The sequence below is a fragment of the Giraffa tippelskirchi genome, chromosome 11, assembly GCF_054371585.1.
Source record: "Giraffa tippelskirchi isolate mGirTip1 chromosome 11, T2T-mGirTip1v1.2.pri, whole genome shotgun sequence".
Lineage (NCBI taxonomy): Eukaryota > Metazoa > Chordata > Mammalia > Artiodactyla > Giraffidae > Giraffa > Giraffa tippelskirchi.
This window is the reverse complement of record NC_137285.1, coordinates 96,079,280-96,106,340: the sequence shown is the minus strand read 5'-3', so window position 1 is coordinate 96,106,340 and position 27,061 is coordinate 96,079,280. Positions and strand designations below refer to the sequence as shown.

Genomic DNA, 27,061 nt, shown 5'->3' with positions numbered 1-27,061 from the left:
GATGTTGCTAAGATCAACCGTGTCACTGATTTTCTGCATGCTGGATTTGTCCCTTTCTGACACAGAAAGGGAGAGAGAAGTGTTGAAGTCTCTAACATGATAATGAATTAATCTATTTCTCCTTGAAGTTCTATCAGTTTTTGCCTCACCCAGTTTGACACTCTGCGGTTAGGCACATGCACATTAATAATTAGAAAGGCTTCTTGGGGACTGAATCTTTTATTATATGTAATGCCCTTCTTTATCCATAATAACTGTCCTTACTTTGAAGTCTGCTCTATCTGAAATTAATATAGCTACTCCTACTTTACTTTGATTAGTGTCAGCACATATAATTTTCTCCATCATTCCACTTTTTTGTGACTGTGGAATTATTTATTTCATCCTTTAATTATGTCATTTTTTTCTCTATATATTATTTTGAATGTGTTATTGAGTACATAGAAGTATTATTATCATTATTATTATATCTTCTTGATGAGCTGAACCTTCACTCATTATGAAATTTTCCTTATTATTTCTTCCCTGGTGGCTCAGATGGTAAAGAATCTGTCTGCAATATGGGAGACCTGGGTTCAATCCCTGTGTGGGGAAGTTCCCTGGAGTAGGAAATGGTAACCCACTCCATTATTCTTGCCTGGAGAATCCCATGGACAGATGAGCCTGGCAGGCTACAGTCCACAGGGTTGCAGAGTCAGACATGACTGAGGCGACCTAGCATGCACACACACATAGCCAATTAACAATGTTGTGATAGATTCAGGTGGACAACGAACGGCCTCTGCCATGTATACATGTATCCATTCTCCCTCAAATTCCCCTCCCATCCAGGCTGCCACATAGCAACGAGCAGAGTTCTCTGTGCTATACAGTCGGATCTGGTTGGTTATCTATTTTGAATATAGCAATGTGTATATGTTGATTCCAAACTCCCTAACTATTCCTTCCCTCCATCTTTCCCCTCTGGCAACCATAAGTTCATTCTCTAAGTCTGTGAGTCTGTTTCTGTTTGTAAATAAGTTCATTTGTATAATTTATTTTTAGATCCCTCCTTTAAGGGATATCATACAATATGAAAATCTTTTTTTAATTGGTGCATTTAGACCATTGATATACAAAGTGATTGTTGACATGGTTGGCTTAATGTCTACCATCATTGTTACTGTATTGTATTAGCCTTTGTTCTTTGTTCCTATCTTTGTCTTCCACTTTTTTCTGCTTTTTGTAGTTTTAACTGACCACTCTTTATGTTCACATTTGCTTTTTTTCTCTTAGCACATAATTTATACTTTTTTAAAAGCTATTTTTAGTGGGTGTCCTAGAATTTGCAATATACATTGATAACTACATTCAAATAACACCAAACCACTTCATTGGTAATGTGAGTATCTTAAAGTAATAAAATAATCCTAATTCCTTTCTCCTATCATTTATTTCACTTTTATACATAAGCATACATAAGTATAGGGACATACACATGAGAATATATAACCAAATACATTGCTGCTATTATTATTTTTAATAAACTGTTATCTGTTAGATCAACATCACTATATATAAAATAGATAACTAATAAGAACATGCACAGGGAACTCTACTCAATACTCTTTAATGGCCTATATGGAAAAAGAATCTGTAAAAAAGAGTGGATATATGTATAACTGATTCATTTTTCTGTACACCTGAAACTAACACAACATTGTAAATCAACTATACTCCAATAAGTTTTTTATAAAAAGAGAATAATAAAAAATGTTTTATTTTATCTTCACTTATTCCTTCTTTGATGTTCTTCATTTTTAAAAAATTTAGAACTGAATTTCTGATCTATATTATTTTCCCTGCCTCTCAAGAACTTCTTTTAATATTTCATACAATGAAGGTTCACTGGCAACACATTCTCTCAATTTTTGTTTCTCTGAGAAACTTTTTATTCATCCTTCACTTTTGAATGATGATATTTTACAGGGTACAGCATTCTAGGTTGGTGGGTTTTTTTCTCTCTCAACACTATAAATATTTCCCTCTACCCTCTTCTTGTTACCATGGTTTCTGACAAGTCAGATGTAATTTTTATCTTTGTTCCACCACTATAGCTAAGTTTATTCCCTCTGGCTTCTTTTGGGATTCTTTTTCTTCATCATTGATTTTTTATAATTTGAAAATAATATGCATAGGTATCATTTGTTGGCATTTATTCTGCTTGGTCTTCTCAAGCTTCTTGGGTAGGTGTTTTGGTGTTTGACATTAATTTGGGGAAATTCTCAGGTACAATTGTTTCAAATATTTCTTCTATTCCTTTCTTTCTTCCATTATGTATATGTTACACCTTTTGTAATTGTCCTACAGTCCTTGGATCTTCTGTTTTGTTTGTTTTTTTTCAGCCTTTGTTTTCTTTCCTTGTCAGTTTTTAAGGATTCCGTTGATACATCATCTAGGGCAGAGATTCCTTCCCCAGCAACATCCAATCTATTGGGCCCATCAAAGATATCATTTCTGTTATGGTGGTACTTTTTTTTTTTTAATCTGTAGCATTTCTTTTTGGTTCTTTCTTGGGATTACCTACCTCTCTGCTTACACTGCCCATCTGTCCTTGCATGCTACTTTATCATTAGAGCCCTTAGTACCTTAGTCATAGTAGTTTCAAGTTCCTGGTCTGATTAATTCCAACATCCTGCATTGTCTGGATCTGATGCTTGATCTGCCTCTTCCAATTGGATTTTTTGACTTTTGTTATGCCTCATAACTTTATCTTGATAGCCAGACATGCTGCTCTGAGTAAAAGGAACTGCTGTAAATAGGCCTTCAGTAGTCACAGATGGAGAAGGCAATGGCACCCCACTCCAGTACTCTTGCCTGGAAAATCCCATGGACGGAGGAGCCTGGTAGGCTACAGTCCATGGGGTCGCTAAGAGTCGGACACGACTGAGCGACTTCACTTTAACTTTTCCCTTTCATGCACTGGAGAAGGAAATGGCAACCCACTCCAGCATTCTTGCCTGGAGAATCCTAGGGACGCGGAGCCTGGTGGGCTGCTGTCTATGGGGTCGCACAGAGTCGGACACGACTGAAGTGACTTAGCAGCAGCAGCAGTCACAGATAGTAAATTATGGGACCAACTTCAACCCAGACAGACAACTCACTATGACTCACTAGTTCAGGTTTTAAATACATTGCCTTCCAACTTTGTTAAATGGTATTTTAAATTTTAGTAAGGCCATGCTGGGCTTCCCTGGTCGCTCAGTGCTAAAGAACCCACTTGCCAATGCAGGAGATATAGGTTCAGTCCCTGGATCAGGAAGATTCCCCTGGATAAGGAAATGGCAGCCCACTCCAGTATTCTTGCCTGGAAAATCCCATGGACAGAGGAAGCTGGTGGGCTACAGTCCATGGGGTTGCAAAAGAGCTGGACATGACTTAGCAACTAAACAACAAACAAAATGTGGTGATGAGGAATGTGGAGAGAAGGGTTGTTCTATAATCCTATGATTAGGTCTCACTGTTTTAGTCCACACTTCTGGACAGTGAACTTCACAAGCATTCCTCAGGATATTTTTTCTCTCCACTTACATGTAATAGGAAGATTAGAGTTGGCTGAAATTGCATATTTACTTTCCCTGGTCACTTAGGCCACAATAACACCCCACCAGGCAAGGCTCTGGTTAACTAGTTTCCCCTGAGGGCAGGCCTATTAAGAACAGAATGCTATGGCATATTTCAAAATGATTCCTTTACCCTTGTCCCTGATGAAAACCCTCAGGGATTTTACTCCAATACTTAGTATGGGAACCTGGTTGAGGTCTTGGAAGCAAATACCACAATATGTGGGACCCCCTCCATGTCTGAGATCCCTGAAGTTTTTAATTTCCAGAGTTATCCGCATGGAGCCTCCAGAAAATTATCAGTTACAGTTCAGGTTTTCCTACCCTGGCAGTGGTTCCAGTGGCAGCTTCTGCTTGTGAGTCTTTGCTCCAGAAAGCTGTAGCTCCTTGTATTTGCCAGCCTGTCTCTCCATCTTGCGGGGAGCCATTTGCCTTGTGTCCTCCCTTATTATGGATCCAAGAAGGCTGGTTGATTTTTCAGTCCATTCAGCTTTTTACTTGTTAAGAGTAGTGGTGACTCCTAGTGTTAGTCGCTCAGTTGTGTCTGACTCTTTGCGACACCACAGAGTGTACCCTGCCAGGTTCCTCTGTCCATGGGGTTCTCCAGGCAAGAATACTGGAGTGGGCTGCCGTTTCCTTCTCCAGGTGACTCCTAAGCAGAACCAGAAATTCAATAATTTGCTTTTTATTCCTGAATAAGTGAAGAAATTTTTCTTCATCCTTTCATTCATTTGACAAATATTTATTGGGCACCTACATCAATCTGCCTGCAAGCAGAGACCAGGATTCAATCCCTGATTTGGGACAATCCCCTGGAGAAGGGAATGGCTTCCCTTCCATGGGGTCACAAAGAAAGGACTGAGCAACTAACATGTTCACTTACAACTTCCCAGACTGGGTTCTAAGCACTGGTATTATAACAGTGAACACAACAGACTCATCCTTTCATGGAACTTGTATGATAGTGGAACCTTATAAGTTTAATAGTTTAATAATAAGAATGTATCTTGGTGTTAAGTATTTTAAATTTACTAAGAGCACAAAATGCTCTTTTGATATTAAAACTAAATTTTTGTGTCTATTTAACTTTTCTGTAACAACATTGGTTTGAGTCCTCATTTTATTTTCTTAAGCACACACCCTCTCTTTTCACTTCATCTTTGGGCTCTTGTTCATTGAATACTGGTTCTTATTAAGTTGTTCAACAGGATGCAACATTTATGAACTTTTCGTCCTTTATTTTGTATTTTCATTTAGGTTGGACTCTATCTTTTGCATCTAACGCATAATTTCATGTTGTGCTACAGTATGCTTCCTTTGTTGTCATTTGTTTGTTTCATCTTGTTCATTCTTTTATCTCTTTTAAGATTTTGTTATATATTCTATACTAGGATTCTCTGCTTCTAGTTAGGGTGGAAGGTAGGACACCCTTCCACTGGGGGAAGATCTTCAATCTTTAGATCATTTTTTGATTTGTAGTTCTGGAGCCCTCTTTCCATAAGGAAAAGGCATTATCACCTGTTTCTTTCCAGCAGTAGTGCCTGTTAATCAATGATCAGGATGGGAGAAAAAATAAGGCTACTTAACCCCTGTTGTTTCTTCCTAGATTTAGTGAGGTTAGGGAGAGTTCTATTTGGCCAGTTTGGAAGTTCATCCTCTAGGATTTCAAGTAAGAAATATACTCCTTTTTTCCTACTCTCCAGAATCCTTTTCACCCCCTCAATAACCAGGTTTTGAAATGTTTTAATTAAGTCAATGTTTTCTAACCATGGATGTAGCTATGGAGGTTTAAAAGTCCTGACATTCAGACTGCATCACAGAACAATTAAATTACAATCTTTGGAGACAAAATCCAAGTATAATTTTAAAAAACTCCCAAATTGTTTTCAATGCTTGAGATCCAAGCTTAAGAACCACAGGCTTAGGTCATGCTTCTTTTCTTCTTCAGTGACAGCAGGTGATTTTTTCAAAAAACCTTTTTTGCTTATTTTGTGATATACTTTGGGGCAGAAATTCTATGGTAATATTTTGACCTGCCATCTTCCTAATAACTTCTTAACAGGAAATTGAAAGTTCTCAATAACTAGTGTTTGCTTACATGTTTTTTTCCTTTGTATGATATAGTTCTGCGAAATCCACTTCTGCCTTTCCCTCACTCAACACAGAACTATTTATTATGGGGGATAAACCCCTCCCATTCCATTTGTGGGTCATATAACAATGTTAACTTTGAATAAAAATAACAGTATAAGTGCTGCGGTTAGATTCAATATTAGGAAAATCATAAATTCACTTATTCAGCAAACATTCGAAAGGGTCAAAGTCATTTGTGGGATCAAAAGTCACGATTCTCCTCTTCGACAGGAGGAGGGAAAGAGACTGCACATATAAGTGTGTTAGAAAAGGAAATAATAGGGGACTTGGGAGATGCATAAACATGAGTATGTGCATGCTAAGTCACTTCAGTCATGTCTGACTCTTTGTGACCCTTTGGACTGTAGCCTACCAGACTCTTCTGTCCATGGGATTCTCCAGGCAAGAATACTGAAGTAGGTTGTCATTTCCTCCTCCAGGGGATCTTCCTGACCCAGCGATCAAACCTGCATCTCTTATGTCCCCTGCATTGGCAAGCAGGTTCTTTACCAAGTAGGAAAAGAGAATTCAGTGAAGGTTACTTAGAGAATTGAGAGAAATAGGAGAGCAGTTGTAATGTAAGCTTCAGAAGAGCAGAAAGTATGTCTAAATGGTTCATTTCGGACCTTCAATGCTTAAAATGATGGCAAGCACAGCTGAGTAATTTACATAGATTTGTGAAATGAATCAGTGGTTGGATGGATGGATGAAAGAGAAGTACTATTTCATAATTGCCAAGAGAAGAGTGGCTGCTCATATGCCACCAAGAGTCATCCTTGAATTGACTGTAAAATCTATTTTCATTTGATCACTGGGGGAAAATGGAAGGCATCTCATATTTACATGGGAAGGGAATGAAAAACTGGAGGCAGTTTATATGGAGTCCCTTCTCCAAAAGTTAGCAATGAAGAAAACAAGAAAGTTCGGGGGGGTGGGGTGAGGTGGTTAAGGGATACACTACTGCTGCTGCTAAGTCGCTTCAGTCGTGTCCGACTCTGTGCGACCCCATAGATGGCAGCCCACCAGGCTCCACTGTCCCTGGGATTCTCCAGGCAAGAAGGTTAAGGGACATAGTAAGTGCTAATACATGTTAGTAGTACTTCCAATGAAACCCTTGACTATAGAACCCTTTTTTACCTAAAAACATCTTAAGGGACTAGTGTTGCCCATAAGGTGCTTTGGAAAATATGCTTTAAAGTAAAAATTCTTTGAGAATGTTCATATCTAAGTTCTTTTTATTTGACATAAGCACTATTAATACGTAAGCCATATTTTTCTTTAATTACCAGTACCATTTTCTGTTTATGCTGCAAATATGCAACAGGTGATTTTAATTTATAATTTAAATAGGATTTAGAGGAAAGAATTTAAGTCTCATAGTTCTGAGAGTAACAACTGGAATAGAATGCTGTTCCACCACATATTAGCCAAGCAATCTTGCACAGCTTACTGAGTCTGCTGAGCTCCCTTACGCTACCTCATCAGTGTAGCAGATCCAGCAGAGAAATAGCAGCATAATTAGAAGAGCTAGTCTCCACAAATCGCTGGAGGATTATAACATAAACATGTAGAACGAGCTAAAAAGCATGCAGTCAGTTGAAATGCCTACGAACAACAAAGAGAAAAAAATTTTTAAGCCCAAAGTGATTTGTTGAGGAGAGAGGTGTCACAGATTGTGCTTACCCTTGAGGATGGGCAGGAGCACGAGGCATGTGGAAGACAATAAATGATAATTAGTTAACTTGGTCTGGCTCATAGAGCAACCTAAACTTTGATGGAAACAGACGTTTCTCCTCCTTTTTGCTGCTGCTTATTAAAATATCAAGTTGCTTTGTAGAGTACATTTTTTTAAATAATTAACTTAAGCTTCTGACCAGCAAGTAAGCTTACCATGAAATAAGCAGAAGGGTTTAGGGTTATACCTATTTTATTTCACATGAAATTGATGTAACACAATATGATGCTCTTTATAAGGAACAAAACTAAGACAATACTATTAAGAGAAGCAGTGAGCACCATAGGTTTGGAGATCCTGTGTTTGATTCTGGCTCTTGAACTCAGTAGCCATACAATGTTTGACAAGTAGCTTGAAATCTCTGAGTATCAGGCTCATCGTTTCTATGGTGGGTGTAAAAAATACAAGCTCTTAATTTTCTTTTGAATATTTTGATAGTGCATAAAACACTTAGCATAGTGCTTGTCCACCTAATCCATATTGACACAAAGCTAACTTTCAATGAATGGTATCCACTGCCAGTAATATTATAATATTGTTCTGATCAAAAGTGCATGGTCTTTGGATTCAATCAAATCTAAGTTTAAATCCTGGCTCCATCACTTTTACGTTGTGTGATCTCAGAAAGTTGCTTAATTTTCTGAGTCTCATCTTCATATTTAAAGTAAGTATAATAATATCTGGGGCTTCTCAGGTGGCTCAGTAAAGAATCCGCCTGCCAAGCAGAAGACGCAAGTTCTACCCTTGGGTCAGGAAGATCCCCTGAAGAAGGAATGACAACCCACTCAAATATTCTTGCCTGGGAAATCCCATGAAAGAGGAGCTTGGTGGGCCATAGTCCCTGGGGTTGCAACAAAGTCGGACATGACTTAGCGGCTAAACCACCACATCACCATAGTAATTGCCACATCTTTGTGATGGTCAAGGTTAAATGAGATAACGGACAATACATGGTAGGTACTCAACAGATGCCAGTTCCCTTTTTACCACTTTTCCTGGAAAATAACCAAATTTTTACCATACAGTCCTAGGCCCTTCATAGTCTGGCTAGTCTGGCCCTAGCTCCTTTCTTAGTCTGAGCTTTTTCTCTTTTCCTTCCTCCTTTCTCTAACTTCTACACCTCCCACTTCATCAGCTTCCACTTTTAGAACTGGGATTTGTTCTGTAAGGAAACAGCCCCTTTTGAGATTCTAACCGAGGATGATAAAGAAAGCCTCACATCTGATCTTGATAATTAAAGTCAAAAGCTCTCTTCTATCAAGGCTCCTAGTCACCTCAGAGAGGGCTTGATCTCTTGAAACACTAGACACTGTCCATCTTCTCTCTTGTTGAAAAAGTCTTATGACTTTGGCTTTAAACACACACACACACACACACACACACACACACGGTGTTTCTCATTCTTCTCTTCCCTGTTCTCTCCCTCTCTTGCCAGTTTTTCCTCTTCCACTGTCTTACCTTTTAGTGGTTCCCCAACATCAGGGACAGTGGTGACTTGACAATCATGTGTGCATGTGTGCTAAGTCGCTTCAGTTGTGTCTGACTCTTTGCGACCCTGTGGACCATAGCCTGCTAGGCTCATCTGTCCATGGCATTTTCCAGGCAAGAATACTGGAGTGGATTGCTGTGCCCTCCTCCAGGGGATCGTCCCAACCCAGGGATCAAACCTGCATCTCTTGTCTCCTGCATTGCACTGGCAGGCAGGTTCTTTACCACTAGCGCCACCTAGGAAGCCCATGACAATCATAGGGTTGTTGTGAACATGAAATGTAATTAACAGATACAACTAGTTTTAGCTGATTGTTGCCTTGCAGAAAATGAGCTGAGTGTTGCTAATATTTTCTGAATTTTTTCAAGAGCACCTAGATTTTTATGTAAATTATCTTCATTTTTAAGGTTGGCAACAAGTTTGAGAAAAAAAAAAGGTGTTTATGTTGAAAAGTGCCTGAATTCACTCTGTGGGCCATCAGTTTACAAGACAGCTCTAGGATATTTGGATAACACTGCCTATGATTCTTATGTGCATTTTGAGGCTTACAAGGACTTCACCTGTGAACTCATCTTGACCATATTCCATGCACCTGGCACAGTGTCTGGCACATAACAGGCACATAATAAATACATATTGAATGAACAAGTTGCACAGATATCTCCCTTTATAGCTAAACTTATTCACTGTTATTCAATCTAATAGTTGGCAAGACTTTTTGGTTTCATTCTTAGATTGGTTCCTGTTAAAGGTCTGCTATTGGTATTTCCCAGCTGTTAAATGTTGCTATTTTTAGTACTTTGCTTTATGGTTTGTTTCAAAATATTCTGGATACATCCTGCTTGTGTCAAGGCATTGTCATCACACTCCTTCAACTGCCTTGTCATCACTTTTGTTTTTTGGCATCACCCTTTTCTACAACATAACATTCCCAGGACAGGGGAAATGGTTTTTACTGTCTAAGGAATGACAGGACTAGCCTAGGACTGTTTCCTCCCCACCGGAGCATCTTCCTTGTAGGATGGTTGTTTCTAATTCTTCATTCATTCAAAGGTAAATCATCAAAAAAAAAAAACCCAAAAACATTGAAAGTATAATTGTGTGCCTGGCACAAAGAAGAAAAGGCAAATAAATCTAACCTTCAATTTCACAGAGCTTACAGGCAAGTAAAACAGATGATAAGAGTACAGTGTGTTATGTGCTATAAAGAGAAGAAACCACACACAGGAGAGGCAGTATAGCCAAGTGGTTAAGAGGAACGGTTCAGTGGTTCTGAGGCAAATTCTCCAGCTTTTCCAAGTTTGGCTTCACTACTTACCATCTGTTTAACAAGTTGTTTAAGATCTCTGTGGCTTGGTTTCTCCATTTGCAAAGTAAGGTGTGAGGAATCTACCCTGTAGGATTTTTATGAAGATTTACGTAACTTAGTATGTGTAGAATGCTTAGAATAGTGTATAAAGTAAGCACTCAATAAACATTATCTGTTACTACTGCAGAATGTGTGCTTAACCCCGTGTGTGTGGTGATTGGTGTGTGGAGGTTAAAGAGGACTAAAGTCAGGAAGATTTCCCTGATTTAATTATTAACATAAGTGTTGAAGATTTATTTCTGTAACAAATATTCATTGGTTATTTACTATGCACCCTGCACTAGATAAGTAAGTTTAAAGCAAGAGGTTGGAAAATATGGAAGTAAAATGTCCCAGGCAATGAGAACATCAGGTTCAAAGTCATGAAGATGTGAGAGGTCAAGATAAGTTCAAGGAGAGGGAGAAAACGGTGAGAGGTGAAAAGGTGTAAGAAATGAGAAAAGAAACTACTGAGGACAAGGGTGTCAGATTGTACTGACATCTGTAGTACAGCATTTGAAATTCATCCCATAGACATAGCGAGCAAAAGAAAGTTTTAGCAGAGAAGCAATATGATCTGATTTGTGTTCTTCAATCATTACACTGAAGATCACATTAATCTGAGTAAACTCAATTTTATTTAGGAAGTGAGACCCCCCTCCAAACTCCTTATGGGAAAGGGGTAGGATGGTTTTCTATGCAAATCAAAACCAATGGATTTTGAAATAAAAGCACTCAGAAAGTAAGAAGTGAAAGTAGGTTTCCCATATATGCAATATAAATAATACTTTGATTTGGAGCATGAGGTCTTTATCGCAAAATAAACACCTGATAATACACAAGGCTCTCAGTGAAATGAGGCTTCCCTCCTGGCTCAGTAGTAAAGAGTCTGCCTGCCAAGCAGGAGACATGGGTTAGATCCCTGGGTCCGGAAGATCGTTTGAAGGATATAGCAACCCACTCCAGTATTCGTGCCTGGGAAATTCCATGAACAGAGGAGTCTGGTGGGCTACAGTCCCCGGGGTTGCAAAGAGTCAGACACGACTTACGACTGAGCACACACTCAGTGAAATAATCAAGTCTAGCCTGGCTCTTCTGGATCTATCTCATATCCTTTTTGTGTCTCATTCATTTATTGAATCAACATTTCATGTGCCAGACACTGCTCTAGGCACTTGGGATGAACAACAACAACAAACAGTCCTCCTGTTTGGAAGACAATAAACCTTAAACATAACATGTAAATTACATAAAATACTTTTTTAATTCTTGAAATTAAAAAATGAAACAGAGTAAGAAAAACTGAAATCACCCATTCAAGATAGGGATCATAATAGCATGATTTCAACAACGAATGTAAAGAGCTGCAAAACCCTCTGCAGTGTAAAGTGTAAAATTCCAAAAAAAACTCAAGGGTGAGTGCCAAGCCCTGTCTGGACATGGCTCTAAGCAGTAGAGTCACCCTGAAAATCTGTGTCTGTATGGGTGTATATAATTTATATAATTTTATATCTATCTATCTATCTATATCTTTGTGTGTGTGTGTGATTTACAAAGCTGGTGTAACAAGCCTACTTTAAACAATGTGATATGGGCAAGGCATAAAGTGGACTGGAATATTTTCTCCCCTTATTTCCACAATAACAATTGCGGGGTTAGTGGTGATGGTAGTGTGTGGGTGTGTTTTGGACAGCAACTTCTGCTTTGGAACAGAGCTGGCCAGAACCCTATTTTTCTATACTCTGACCTGATAACAGCCCAATCCGGCAGGAGCCTCCATCTGATTTTTCTTATCACAAAAACAAACCTCTTCCACAAGCTAGTATCCTCGAGCCGTGTCCTTCCTTCATCACTAAACCATCCTTTATGGAGTCCTGACTCCAAGGGAAGAATGCCACCTACCGAACCAGCCTCCCTAGTCAGCCAGTCCTGCAAAGTGCGGCAGTACTCAACTCAGCCCGAGTCAGCTCCAAATCCCTTCCCTCTGATTATTCTCTGGACTTTAAAAAATTTGCCACTGTTTGGGCTGACAGGAAGTTATGCTCTCAGCGCAGATATCTGATAAACACTTCCACATATTGTAGCCTTTTCAACAGCTAAGCCAAATTTCAGAGTCCTCTCTCTGCCGCATTTTCCTTAATTGCGCTTACACGCTTGGAATGCCCGGGTCTCTGCAGCCCGCAGACAGCGGAAACCGCCGGTGCAAATCGTGCGGGGGCTGCCGCCGGGGTGCAAATCGTGCGGGGGCCGCAGAGCCCGAGCCGGTCCGGGGGCAGGCTAGCGTGCCGGACCGCGGGCTTCCACTCTGCGGCCCTCTGCGACGTGCGCCTCTGTCCCCGGCCTCTCCGCCGGGGGAGGGGCGGGGGACCCCCTTCGCTGTCGGCCGAGAGCGAGGCAGGACTCGCCGCCACTCCTCCGTTCAGGCTGAGGTCGCCACAGCCGCGCCGCCGCACGCGGTGCCGCGGCGCGGGAAGGGATGGAGTCGGGTGCGAGTGGGCCGAGCGCCTGGAGAGGCGCGCGTCCGCGCTAGAGGCCCGCGTTCGTGACACCGTCCGGGGAGCGGGCCCCACTCGGAGGTGCGGACCGAGAAGGTCAGTCGGTCGCCCGCTCCCTAATATAATATCTAGGAGGGCGCGCGGCCGGGCGCGCCGCGGGAAGGGTCGGCTCTGTGTGGGCCGCGGCCGGGGGCGGGCCCGGCGCTGGGCGCCAGGCGCCGAGGGGCGGGCCCGAGGCGGGGCGGCCGCGGAGCTGACGGGCGGTCGCCGCGGCAAACCCTGCAGCTTCGGTGCCGAGCGCGGGCGGCGGTACATGGCCCCGACGGGAGGCGCGCGGCTCGCCCCCGGAGCCCGGCTTGCCGCCTGAGCGCGGCCGCCCGTCTCGGTCCCGCGCGCCCTCGCCGGTCCGGCCGCCGTCCCGCGGACATGCCCGCGTAACCTCCTCCTGGGCTGGGATTTGCTCTCAAGCGCTCTTCATGGAAGCGATGTCCCCCCAGCAGGAGACTCTAGGGGGGCAGCCGGGGCGCTCCTCTTCCTTGACAGGAGTGTCTCGGATCGCAGGCGGCCCCGGCACGAAGAAGGTGAGGACGCCGAGCGGGGCCCCGCCGCCGGCGCGCGCCCTCCGCCGCTGCGCGGGCCGGACGCAGCTGGTATTTAACGCTCGAGGCTCGAGACCCGCCGCGTCCGTACCGAGGCCATGCCCGCCTTCCCGTCTCCCCAGGTCACCCCGGCAGCCCCGGGATCGTCGCGTCTAGAGTCAGTGTCGCTCTCCTAGCGAGCCGGGCGGTCGCCCTCCCCGTCTTCATCCGCCGCCCTCCTCCCTCGGGCGGGGCGCGCGGGCCGCTTTTGCGCCATCGCCCTCCCCAGCCCCGCCGGGTGCCCGGACCCGGGGTTCCCCGAGGTCCCTCGGGCGCTCATCGGCCCCTGGCGGGGTCAGCTCCGAGATCGCCAGGGCCGAGGCGTCCGCCCTGGCGCGGCGACCGCGCGGAGGGAAGGTAGGCGGCCGGAGAGCGGCGCCCGTGGGGCTCTCAGTCCCTCACCTGGACGCGGCCCCGCTCGGCGGGGTTTGGCTGGGCGAGGGGCAGCCGGGGTGGGGTGCTTGCAGGCCAGTGACGAGACCCGGAATGACCCCGGGTCACTGCGAAGCGGTGGTCAGCCTTTGCAGCTGTGCTGGGGATGCTAACGGTTGACGCCCGCGAGGGCCAGTTCGGCTGGGAACCGGACTGGAGGGGCCAGGTGGGCGGCGGCAGAGGGGCCCGCGCCCTGCGCTCGTTCCCTGGCTCCGAGGCTCCGCGGGGCTCCGCGGGGCCCGGTTGCGGGCGGCTCGCGCGGCCCCTGTCAAAGCCGGGAGGAAGGATGCTGGCAGCAACTTGTAGTGTTCCTTTAGGATAAACGCGGCCGCCGAGCGGCGTGCTGACTCCGATCGGGTCAGGTTTCTTTGGAATGGTTCCCTCAGCAAGTGCAAGCGGCCGCGAGCTGCCGGCCTCTGCGGCTTGGCTCTCAGAGGCATTGATTTGGGTGTTTCTAGCCTTGTCTGCTCTCGCTCCTCCCCTCCCCCTTCTGATATTTGGCCGTCTTTGCTCTGTGTCCTGGTGGTTTCCTTCCAGCTTCTGTTGGGGGAGAAAAAGAAAAATGGGACTAGAGGGATAATCAAAGTCATCCTTAAGAAACATCTTGAGGAATGCCTCAATGCATTTGTATCATTGGAACCTTAAGGGGCTCTGCAGGCTCCCTGGTTGTCCGGATCTTACTGCCTTTCATGACTCTGCCCAGAAGAATCCTGGGTTGGCTGGAGGTCAGTAGAAAAAAAGTGAGGTTGGTGCGGAGTGTAGAAGTTTGTGTGAGCATCCAGGGACCTTGACCCTGTTGCAGAGCCATCTAGGAGTGTCAGTGAACTTGATGTATCTGCTGTAGTGCTGGCTCTGTATTTGATGTATGGAGGCTGCGGTTTGTCCTTGTCGCTTTAGGGAGAGAGAGAATTTACTAGGTTGGCATTGTCTGAATATTCAGCAATCAACATAGTTTAAAAGCAATTTTTATTCTTGTAAACTTAAGGAATTGGGGAAAATAAAGCATTTGTATGCCAGAACAGATCTCATCCTTTTTTTTTTTTACTAATGGTAATTAAGCAAGAAAGCATGAGAGTACCTTGATCAATCAAGAAGTATTTGTCCAATAAATGAAAGATTGTTGTGCATCTTAAGCCATTTTTGTCCTGCATTATAAAACGTAATGATTTGTCACACTATCAATCCAGTCTTTTTCTTTTCATTATTAAAAAAGGAAATAGGTTTTGCCTGCTTGGTCTTTCTACAGCTTTTTACTCCCTTTAGGGCAAAAGTAAAATTGAGGACCTGTGTTTATTGAAGAACTGCTTTTTATATTTTTGCTTTTAATATTTTAACATATTATGTCTTTTACTTTTAATATTTTTCCAGAAATGTGCATCTCTGCCTGTTTTAAATGTTAGCAGGTGTATCTGTTTGATTTGAGACCTCCATAGCAATGGTAATGATAATAAAATAATATTTCCAAATTGTAACTCAGAATCATTGCCATTTACACTCTCATGGACCACAATCTTCTTATATTCCAAATACTCAAAAGATTGATCTTTTTATGTTTCCTCTTACCTTTTTAGTGCTTGGTAGTCCTAATGAATCGTGAGACTTATTTCTTAAAATGTCTACTATGCTGTGGTACTCTTAATTACTGACACTTGGATCAGTGTTGTTGAAATTATCAGTTGCAGTCAACATTTTAAAAAATGAAATAGAACAAAGTATTGGCACAGTAGTAAGGGTAAAGTTTCCTTTGTATGACTTTTTACTCCGTTTCATTTATGTATATGTATGTGCATTTGGGGTAGTGGGGTAAAATGTGTTTCTTACTGAATATTCAGCATTTTTAAAGACAATCTTATTGGCCAGACTGCTATATGGAATGGGTTCACTTGGCTTTTAGTCCTATCTCTGTTACTATCTGAGTGATCTTGAGGAAGTCATTTGCTTTAGTTTCCTCATTTGTAAAAGGAGTATCAAAGAGAATATAGTGGTGAAAGTGCTTTGAAAAGTGTATATAGCAAATTATTACATCTTTTACTTCATGAAAACAAGTTGATCTTAAATAATAGTCCCTGAAGGACAAGCAAAACCATAGCATCTTTCCAACTAGTCATCCTGAAAGTTAAAATCCAGTGGTACTGCCATTGTCTAGAATATGATTCATATTCCTAGAAACTACTATTGAGAAGGCAGTTTTGCACAGTGTGGTGAAATTTGGAGTTTGATGACCTGGGTCAAGTCTACATTGTGTTTGTACTAGCCTTCAAATCTAGGTCAGTTACTTAACCTTTTCAGTTTCCTACTTGTAAAGTGAAAAAAGCAATAGTACCTAACTCTCAAGATAGAAAAATTAAATGTGAAATTGAGTGAATGTTAGCATATGTTAGCTCTTATGTTTGTACTTCCCACCGTGTTTGTAATTCATACTACTTTGTCCCAATTGTTTAAGCCAAAAATCTGGTACTTATTTCCTCAGTCTACAACAACCATCAGAAAGGCTCGTCCACTGTCACTTCAAAACATACCTTGAATTTCTTCACTTCATCTCCACTGCTGTCATTGTAGTTCAGGCCAAACCGCTACCATCTCTCACTTGAACCTTTGCAGAAATTCCCTAACTTGTCTAACACCTTTTTTGCTTTTACCTGACCCAGGCACCATTTAGAAGCACCAGAGTGATCTTCAAACATGTAAATTGATCATGTTGCTAACTGTGTAAAATCACGTTGTGACTTTCTGTCATATTTAGAATAACGCTGAAACTCCTCTTTTTAGCCCTCCCTACTTCTCTCACCTCATCTGCCTTTCCTGCCTTGTTTGGGTATTCGCCAGCCACATGGGCCTTCTTTTTCACACACTGAGTCATCCGATTCATTCTGTTCTGAGGCTTTGGTGTTGCTGTTGTCTCGGTTTTTGTCACGCATCTTTGCAGTGTTGATTCTTTCATGTTGTTCCCTTCTTAGGTTCTCCCAGAGGCATGTTCTGATTACCCGAGTGGAAGTTGCCCCTCAGTCATGCCTTGTGCCTTCTGTTTTATTCTTATCTTAGTATTCAGTCTTGCCTTGTGTATTCTTATTTCCTTTCTGGTTGTGTTACCTGAACAGCTTACCAGATTGCGAATACCACGAGAATAGAGACATTTTCTGTGTTGTTCAAGGCTGCTGCCTCAGTGCCTAGGACAGTGCTACATATTATGTGTATGTCAGTCGCTAAGTCGTGTCTAACTCTTTGAAACCCCATGGACTGTAGTCCTCCAGGCTCTTCTGTCCATGGGATTTTCCAGGCAAGAATACTGGAATAGGTTGCTATTTCCTTCTCCAGGAGATCTTCCCAACCCAGGAATCGAACCCAGGTCTCCCACATTGCAGGCAAACTCTACCGTCTGAGCCACCAGGAAAGCTACATATTAGGTACTCATTAAATATAAACTGGGTTATGTACAGCAGTCAACAAGAACAGATATGGCCCTCTTGTTCAGGGTTTATAATTTACAGCAGGATCAACAAGTCTTAGAGAGCCAGATAGTGAATAATTTAGGTTTGTAGACCATAAGGTCTCTGTTGCAGCTACCAACTATGCCACTGTCATACTCAAGCATCCGTAGACAACATGTAAATGAGTGGGCATAACAATATTCCAATAAAACTTTATTTAGAAAAACAAGAAGTGAATCTCTGGTGTAGTTTGCTGACTCCCTAGAGCATGACTGTTAACTGGAACTTTCAGCAGTGACAGAACTACTCTTTATTTACAATGTCTAATTTAATGGACACTATCTGTATGTAGCTATTGAGCGCATGAAGTGTGGCTGGTACAACTGAGCAATTAAAAAATTTTTAACAGCTTCATTGAGGTATACTTGGCATACAATAAACTATACATGTTTAAAGTACATAACTCAATGTTTTGACACATTATGCAACTGATACCATGATCAAAGTCAAGATAATGAACATATTTATCATTCCTTAAAGTCTCCTCACATCCCTTTCTAATCCCTTTGTCCCCTTCCAATTTCTAGGCAACCACTGGTCTGCTTTCTGTCACTGTTGGGTAATTTGCATTTTTAAGAATTTTATGTAAATGGAATCATACCTGTATTCTTTTTGTCTGGCTTCTTTAATTCAGTATAATTATTTTGAGATTCATCCATTTGTTTTATATGCGGATCAGTACTTCATTTCATTGCTCAGTAGTATTCTGTCATGTGGATAAAGCACAGTTTGTTTATCCATTCACCTGTTAATGGCTATTTTGGTTCCTTCCTGGTTTGGGATACTATGAACAAAGCTGCCCTGAACGTTCATGTACAAGTCTTTGTATGGACTTGTGCTTTCACTTCTTTTGGAAAAATACTTAAATGTTGAGCCTGGGTCATAATTTAAGTGTATGTTTAACTTTTTAATAAACTGTCAAATTATTTTCCAAAGTGGTTTTACACTCCCAATAACAGTGCATATGAGTCCAATTTCTCTACATCTTCACTAACACTTATTATCTGTCTTTTTTATTTTGATCATCCTAGAAGATAGAAGGGCTTCCCTGGTGGCTCACTGGTAAAGAATCCATCTGCCAATGCAGAGACGCAAGAGATGCTGTTTTGATCCCTGAGTCGGGAAGATCCCCTGGAGAAGGAAATGGCAACCCACTCTAGTATCCTTGCCTGGGAAATCCAGTGGACAGAGGAGCCTGACAGACAGCAGTCCATGGGGTCGCAAAAGGGTCAGACACAACTTAGTGATTAAACAGCAACAGAGGGTAGAAAGTTGTATTTCATTTTGGTTTTGATTTGCATTTCTCTAGTGATTAATGATACTGAGCATCTTTTCATACGCTTACCTGTCATCCATTTATCTGCAGTGAATGAAGTATCTATTCAAATATTTTGCCCAATTTTAGTTGTTAGTTTTCTTTCTTTTTAAAAAAAACCGTATAAAAATTTATTATTATTATTTTCTGCTGTGCTAGGTTTTTGTTGCTCTGTGTGCACCTTATCTAGTTGCAACATGCAGTCTTCTCATTACAGTGGCTTCTCTCTCTTTTTTTTTTTTTTAATAAATTTATTTATTTTAGTTGGGGACAGTGGCTTCTCTTGTTGTGAAGCTCAGGCTCTAAAGCACATGGTCTTCAGTAGTTGCAGCTTCCATACTCTGGAGAGCGGGCTCAGTATATGTGGTACACAGGCTTAGTTGCCCCGCAACATGTGGACCTTCCTGGACCAGGGATCAGACCATATCTCCTGCATTGGCAGGCAGATTCTTTACCACTGAGCCACCAAGGAAGCCTGTTAGTTTTCTTATTATTGAGTATTGAAACCTATTTAAATATTCTGGAATCAAGTCCTTTATCATATTTTTGTGACTTGTAAATATGTTCTCCCTTTCTGTGTCTTGTCATTTTATTCTGTTAACATTTTCTTTCAAAGAATGGAGTTATTAATGTTGATGAAGTCCAGTTTTTCTTTTTTTGTAGATTTTACTTAATTGCAGTTTATTTGAATTTAAAGTGCCACATGTGTGTAGAGGTATTGGACAGCACAGATTGAGAGGAGACAAAAACAACAACAATAATAGCAAATTTATTAAATGATGGGAACTGTTACTAAAGAAACCAATGTGACACTGATTTAGAGAAATGTGAATGTGGAGTTAGACCACTCTGGCATTAGGGTGTTTCAGGGCAGGCTTTTTTTTTTTTTTAACTTGCTTATTAACTCTTTTATTGATGAAAAAGACCATGCAATAAAAAGATTCTAGGAAATGGGAGCAGTTGTTCAAAGGTCCTGAGGTAGGAAAGCACATAATATGTTTGAGGACCTAGTTTGTAAATGCTGTATAAGAAGTCGGTCTCTTAATAGCTACATTTATTATTTTAACCTCAAGAAGGATCACCTAGCTGTCTCATCCACCTTTATTTGTTAGTCGGATGATTTGACTGTTTCCAAAAACAAAGTTTTCCATAATTGAGGCTGTTCAAAAGAATAGACAGTAGATTTGTATGGTATTTTCTAAAAGTGATTCTAAAATACAGTAGTGATAGCAGCAATAGATAATGCATTATGGATAGAACCCTGGATAACATATCCTTGAGCATGTCCACGTTTGAATAGAACAGTTTTTGTGAAATGAAATGGATGCACTTATTAGAATGATTTCAGTTAGGGATGATGATTTTTGTCATTTTCAAGCCCCCTGACCCGTTGGTTTCACACACTAATTGAAAGGTCTTTAAATGAGATAGGTTTTGAGGAGGGAAGAGAGACTTGCAGGCACAGAAAATCAAAGCAAAAGGATTTTAAAATAGCTCCAACGTTAAAAAATTTTAACAGCTGCCATCATACACTTCATTCTGGCTTTTATTTCTACATTCTCTGGGTCCAAATGTGTTTTATAGCAACTCATGGTAGAACACCCCTAAGAGCCAACTTTAAACATGTGTGTGTCTTGCACTGGGGTTTGAATGAAACATCTTGGTGAGTAAGACTTGGTTTTATTCTTTAGAACTGAGAAAAATATACCCATGGTTAAGCCCGTATCCTACTGAACACTTTTGTGATATTATTCACAAAGTGAGTGGCATAAAATCAGGTACCTGAGAGACTGTTTTGGCTGAGAGCAGTCAGGAAATATCAAAAACTGAAATAGATTTTGTTTCTAATCAGAAACAGCCTCTGTTATCACTGGTGTGACCTCTGAACTTCTGTGTTTTGTTTCTTTGTTTGTAAAATGGGGATAATAATCCATATCCTGTATGTCTCACAAGGTTGTTTTTTATGGGTCAAAGAAGAAAGTATATAAAAACCCCTTCAAAAAAATGCAGAAGCCATCAGTAATTTTTACCAGGTGAAGGTACCTGTAAAGCAATAAAAAGAGTTTTATTTCCTTGGATTTAATACAAGAGCATTTACATGCAAATGAGTGAATGCTCTTTGTCTTATTCAGTTCAGGTTGACTGGAGGCTTAAACAACAGACATTTATTTCCTGCAGTTGTGGAGGTTGTGAATTCCCATGATCTGGGTGCCAGCCAGTTCAGTTCCTGGTGAGAGTCGTCTTCTTGGCTCCAATTATTGTTGTGTCCTCGCGTGGGAGACTGAGTGAGAAGAAAAACGGGGAGGGAGACGAGGGAAAGACGGGGAGGGAGAGGCAGTGGGAGGATGGAGATGGAGTTAGATACCTTTGGTTTCTTCTTACAAAGGCACTAACCTTGTCATCGCAGCCCCACTCTCAAGACTTCATCTAAACCAAATTACTTCCCAGAGACCCCTGCCTCATAATAACATTACATTGGGGGTCAGAGCTTCATCATGTGGGTTTAGGGGGCGCAGGTATAATATTTGATCCATAACATGCATCATCAAAGCAGTTACCCTTGAAGGTCATAAATATCAAATATTCTAAGGTAGAAACTTGAGAGAAAAGGTATGAGTTTACTGTTTGTAACATATGGGAGAGTAAAGGAAATTTTTTAAGAACTTCCTTAAGTCAATGCCTCACTATACATGACACACATGAGTTATATGGTGGGCATTGTTAATAACGCACTCTTAGAGAAGGCGCTGAGCCCTGCCAGGGCTATGTGTGATAAGCAGCAGAGCTGAAAATTTGAACCCAGATCTTCCAACTCTTTCTCTTTCCAGCTGGACTACAGATGCATTTTCTATTAATTGTAACATAAGGTGTAAGAGAGAGTAGATTTGAATTTTATATAACCAGTTGAGCAAAGCATATCTGGGAAGTTTTTCTCCTGCGAGGTAATTTTGCTCTTCGGAGAGCAGAGTCTCTATCTTCTCTGTGTACCATTGAATATTATGTCCACTACTGCCAGTAGATAAAGGTACCAGCCAGGGTCTGGGCTTCCCTGGTGGCTCAGCTGGTAAAGAATCCACCTGCAATGCGAGAGACTTGGGTTCGATCCCTGGTTTGGGAAGATCCCTTGGAGAAGGAAATGGCAACCCACTCCAGTATTCTTGCCTGGAAATACCATGGTTGGAGGAGCCTGGTAGGCTGCAGCTCATGGGGTCGTCAAGAGTTGGACATGACTGAGCAACTTCACTGGTGTAGTCAGGGTTCTTCAGAGAAACACACGGGTGTGAGTCCCTTGATTGCCATCTACAGGGAGGTCGGTGGTGTAGTCTTTTCCTGAGAACCAGCAGAAATGAGGTGTTCTAGCTGGACAGCGAGGGAGGAAAAAGGGGGCAAATTCCTCTTTCCTCCACTTTTTGTTCTGTAAAGGTACTCAAGGGACTGAATGATGGGGAAGAAATCTACTTTGGTGCCTACTTATTCAAATGCTAATCTCATCTTGAAAATACCCTCACAGACACACCCAGAGATAATATGTAATAATCTGGGCATGCTGTGGACAGTCAAGTTGACACATAAAATTAACCATCATAGTAAATATGGACTAATAGTGACAATCAGTGACACAATCATTGATAATTTCTTTGGAAATTTGTGGTCTTTAAACGTTGGTATCTGTCATTTTCAAATATTTTATATAAGGCACTCATATTTCAGAAGCTCTTCAGGAGACCTTCTTTCCACACTGATATCTCAGTCCTGCTTGCTTTTGGAAAACTTGGCATAGTCTCCAGACTCATAGAACTATATTTCAGAGTTATGTGTGGGTGCACTGAATCCTGTGCCTTAGATGTTTCCACCATGGAAGATTGTGTGTGGGAAATGTAGCTGAAACTCTCAATTCAGTAAACATTTTAATATGATAAATCTTGAGTGTAGGAAAAAGCTTGCTTATATAGTTAATTTTCACTGAAGATGTGAACACAGTAGTGCATTGTAACATAGCAAAAGAAAACTTATTCTTTTGTGACTCTAACATCCATATATTAGAGCAGAATACATTGTTTTTTATAAAATGAACATTAAATTTTATTTTTACACATCTATGTAAAAAGTAATTATCAGCTTTGAAGATTGAGTCCTCACAGAGAGTTGCAGCTTATTGACTGGAAATTCACAAGTCACAGATTCCTAAGTAGTGCAGTTGTTGCTTTTTGGTTCTGAAGTGAAGGTTGTTATGAAGCGCTTTATCACTCTCCACCCCTTTACTGTTCTAATTTTAGGATTTGGTGGAAGGTCTGCAGGGCAAGAGGTGGAACGTGTTCAGTAGCCTGGGAGACGTGAGACAGCTGATGGCACCTTCAGAAAATGAAACCTTCAACTTGGATAATCTGGGTTCTGAATCCTTTCCATCTCCTCGTGCTGCCGTCCAGGACTTGGTGGCTGTTCCTTTCGGCATAAAGTTGTCTTGTGCCTTATCGGGCTACATACCACTTAACAAACATCCTGATTATAATAGAACTTGCCTTCTTAGGGGGTTTTGGGAGCTGAGAATATACTGGACTTCAATTTAAATTGACATTAAAACATGTTATAAACTATACAGTGTCACAAAAATAGGTATATAATATCAAGGTTAGATATGTGTGTGTACACACTTATATGTGTAGTAGTAGTGTTAGTCACTCGGGCGTGTCCGACTCTTTGCGACCCCGTGGACTGTAGCCCACCAGGCTCCTCTGCCCATGGGATTCTCCAGGCAAGGATACTGGAGTGGGTAGCCATTCTCTCTCCAGGGATCTTCCCAACCCAGGGATAGAACCCAGGTGTCTTCCCATATTGCAAGTGGATTCTTTACCATCTGAGCCACCGAGGAAGCCCAAAGAGACATTGTTGCAGAAGGGGTTATACATACTTATATGCACATAGAGTCATGTGCACAGTGCTTTGAAGATATATATGTACATTTTATTAGTGTGATTTGATGGAGTTTGGAGTTTCGTGACTCATGCCCCTCAGTCTCCTGAGTATTTGACAAAAACCTCTGTTACAGACTGAGTGTTTGTGTCTCCTTAAACTCAAAGGTTGAGGTCATAACCCCCAGTATGATAATACAGTGGACCCTTAAACAATGTGGAGGTTAGACATGCTGCCCCTCCACGCAGACAAAAAATCCACTTAGGACTTTACATTCGACACTCTCTGTCCATGGTTCTACATCTACATATTCAGCCAACCTCATATGGTATAGTACTGTAGTACATATTTATTGAAAAAAATTCGCATGGAAATGGACCTGTACAGTTCAGATCTGTGTCCCTCAAGGGTCAACTGTATTTGGAGATAGGGGCCTTTGGAAAATAAATAGCTTAGATGAGATCACGAGGGCAGAATCCCCATGTTGGGATTACCACCCATACGAGAGACCAGAAAGCTTGCTTTCTGTGTCCCCCGTGTGAGGCTACAACAGAAAGGCAGCTGTCTGCAAACTGGGAAGAGAGCTATCACCAAGAACTAAATCTGCTGACCCCTTGACCTTGGACTTCTTAGCCTCTAGAACTATGAAAAATAAGTGTCATTTAAATCACCCAATCTGTGTTATTTTATTAAGTAGCCTGAACTTACTGAGTATCTTTAAAATACACTTTCATTGAGGTGAAAGTTTGCTTTCCTGTTCTGTTGGCATCTCAAGTGTTCTAGATCACTCGTGCCTAGTGTTCTAGGAACTCTAAGTGCCTATTGTGTACAGAGAGCCTTTGAGGTGAACGCTTAGTTTGGTAGTAGACATTGAAGCAGCCTAGGATGGGGTGATGCTTCGCTTTTGTTTACTTACCGAAGACTTGGCCACAAGGTGGGAGGTTGGAAAGGGATTAGAGGAAGCTGCCTTTTGTCAGCCTCCAACAATGGGTCTTGTAGGCATCACAGCCCAGTTTGTTTTATAATTTTGTTTCAGTTTGATTTTCTTTATCCAGGACACGTTTAGATTAGAAATATCCAGCTGACAGCAGAAAAGCCCTGTCAGTATGTCAGTGCTGGGCTGGGCAGCCTTGACCTAGTTTTGACAGACAGCTGTCACATGGAACAACTGAAAGGTAAAACCTGTTTCTGGATGTCTGGTCACGTGTGTGTGGACTCTGCAAATGAGATGTATGTGTGCCCACATCAGCTCATGTCTCAAAGATCTGGAAAGCTCAACTGCTCTGTGGCCTTTTGCTTTTCCCGTTTACCTGGGTCCTAATTTATACTTAGGAGAGTTTCCGTATTTCCTCTTCTATGCCTACAGTCAGTGTCTTAAACCTCAGCTTCCATAGTAGGCTTTAATATGTTACAGTATATCTAAATCTGATCAGACCTTGGCCTGTTTTTTATTATTATTTGATACACTCTGTTTTTTTTTTACCATTATGGTTTTGGATTTGATCACTGTATTTTTCCCTTCTGCAAGGGAAAAGTGAGAGGTTGCTGCAAGGAAGAATTTTCCAACAGCATCTGATACGTTCCGCCCCTTATCCTTCGTGCAGGTGGATGGGCACTGGAGCAACCAGAGAGCCCCTTTGTTACAGTGTGGCATGGGTGTAGAAATAACAGCACTTCCTATGGACTGTGATGTGAAAATTTTAGTGAAGCCCTGCCCTCGAACAGGATTGCCAGGGAGAGAGCATCTGTGATTGAACTTGCATACTCCAGGGTGCTGCTGAAAGGGAATCATGACTCGAGTTTGAAACTGGTGGCTTTATCAAAGAAGAAAGTCCAGTCAATTGGAAGGCCCATCGTGGTACTTCAGATATCTATATGAGTCGGGTAGAGAGAGAGGAACAAATAATAATGTAGAATAATGTAGAAGGGGAGTTCTACTAGCCTCATATTTATTACATACGGTACTTATGCACTCAGAAGCTTTACTCTGTATGTTACACTGTCATGGTGCTTTCCCCATCAAAGGGCTTTCACATATAAAATCTTATTTGATTCTTTGTGGTAGGTCATGTGACAGAGAGGACTCTGAGAAGTGACAGAACCAGCCTCCAGAGTTTAGGTTCAATGCCAAGTGCCCGTTCTTCTCCATTACATAGATCTCATATTTATTTATTTTAAAGTGCTTGTCTCACAGAAACAGGAAATATGGCCAAAAGTAAAACATTTCTTAATCTCAGAAAGAAATTATATCCCTTTATAGTAGTCTGTTCTGTGATGACATTTGCTTTAAATAAATGCTCAAACTGATTCTGGCTAGGATTATTATGAGTAAACAGAAGATCATACTCATCACTGACCAAAGTGACAATAGTGGGAAGCTTTAGCTCGTCCAGTGGTCAAAACCTTGTGATAATAGGATGTAGAAGCAAGGGGCGGGGGTAGAAATAATTTCCTTTTTCCCTTGCAGGGCCGCTGTCTTTGGGGTATGTCTCCACAAGTTAATGATTCAGGTATGTAGGGAAGACAAGAAACAGTTCATTGCTCACTGAATTGTACAGATCACCCACACAGGATTGAGTCGAATTTGAGTATACCAAGTTGTAAATTTGATTAAACATTTTTTTTCTGTCTTTGAAACTTTAGAGTGTTAAAAGCTTTCCTCAAAGCCCTTATTTTAATACTATGCTAATTTTAAATGTTTGAAAGCGACTTTAGCAAATTTGACTTAAATTCGACTGAAATGCTTGAGTTTTTTCCTTCATGAAGCCGCTGGAACAAAACAAAGTATGAAAAATTGCAGTTCACCTGACTTGACTCTTTCATCCTGGTCCTTCCTTTTGATAGGCTTTTTTCCCTTTACATCTCTTTAAGAACTAAGAATGGCCAGATTCAGAGTGATTTCAAGGTTCCAAAAATAGTTCTTTGTCTCCTGGTTGATACTTCTAGGTTCCAAAAATAGTTCTTTGTCCCCTGGTTGACACAAAGTTAAAATTCCACTGAGAGACTACATATAGGATTTTATATAAACAGTGTTTTATGCATTGTTGAAAGTAAAAGAACAAAACTTTTTTCTTCCATAACCTGCTTACAACTTTAGATTCCTACACAGGCACACTTGCTTTACCACCTTAACTCTCAGAAAAGGTGAGAATTGACAATGAAAATACTGGAGAAGTACGGGAGGAACCGTGGCAAACCACAGTATGCAGGTTGGCATATTCCTGAGATCTCTGAGAAATTCAAATGAAGAGCCACTCAAGCATTTTGTACAAAAATATATTGGACAAAAAAACAAGCAATTTTCATTTGCATGTATTATACTTCAGATGATTTGTTGTATGAACAAGGAAAAATATAGCTTCTGGCTATGAACCAGTTTGCTGGGCTAGAGCTCAGTAGTTTAGTAGTTTGGTAGTTAGTTTTTGTTTTACTCATTTTAAGAGCTTTGTTGAGATATAATTTATATAGCATACAC

General features: G+C 41.4%; 2 protein-coding genes and 2 long non-coding RNA genes across 44 annotated transcripts in view; 1 reads left to right on the top strand and 3 right to left on the bottom strand.

Moving 5' to 3' along the window:
* LOC145526991 (uncharacterized) overlaps positions 1 to 17,204 on the bottom strand; it is a 294,041-nt gene extending 276,837 nt beyond the window's left edge. For all 20 annotated transcript variants that reach the window (XM_081544181.1, XM_081544177.1, XM_081544168.1 and 17 more), the window contains exon 1: positions 13,843 to 17,204. In XM_081544181.1, coding sequence (XP_081400307.1) covers positions 13,843 to 14,475 — 633 coding nt within the window. In that variant the 5' untranslated portion in view covers positions 14,476 to 17,204. The remainder of the gene's footprint in view (positions 1 to 13,842) is intronic.
* LOC145526993 (uncharacterized) lies at positions 2,535 to 5,371 on the bottom strand. Its single transcript, XR_014069386.1, has 2 exons — positions 4,819 to 5,371; positions 2,535 to 2,984 (listed from the first exon to the last, which is right to left on the bottom strand). It is a non-coding gene; the product is annotated as an uncharacterized LOC145526993 (long non-coding RNA).
* ARHGAP20 (Rho GTPase activating protein 20) overlaps positions 12,385 to 27,061 on the top strand; it is a 189,752-nt gene continuing 175,075 nt past the window's right edge. For 2 of the 22 annotated variants that reach the window (XM_081544161.1, XM_081544151.1), the window contains exons 1-2: positions 24,411 to 24,520; positions 24,642 to 24,761. Coding sequence is in view for 11 of the 22 variants with exons in the window: in XM_081544157.1 (XP_081400283.1) it covers positions 13,279 to 13,383 (105 nt within the window). In the remaining 11 variants the exon portion in view is untranslated. Of the gene's footprint in view, positions 12,899 to 13,083; positions 13,798 to 23,762; positions 23,915 to 24,372; positions 24,762 to 25,279; positions 25,445 to 26,053; positions 26,097 to 27,061 lie in introns of those variants that run through there. The other 20 variants (XM_081544158.1, XM_081544142.1, XM_081544162.1 and 17 more) reach the window with 16 other exon arrangements.
* On the bottom strand, positions 24,899 to 26,461 carry LOC145526992 (uncharacterized). Its single transcript, XR_014069385.1, has 2 exons — positions 26,392 to 26,461; positions 24,899 to 25,457 (listed from the first exon to the last, which is right to left on the bottom strand). It is a non-coding gene; the product is annotated as an uncharacterized LOC145526992 (long non-coding RNA).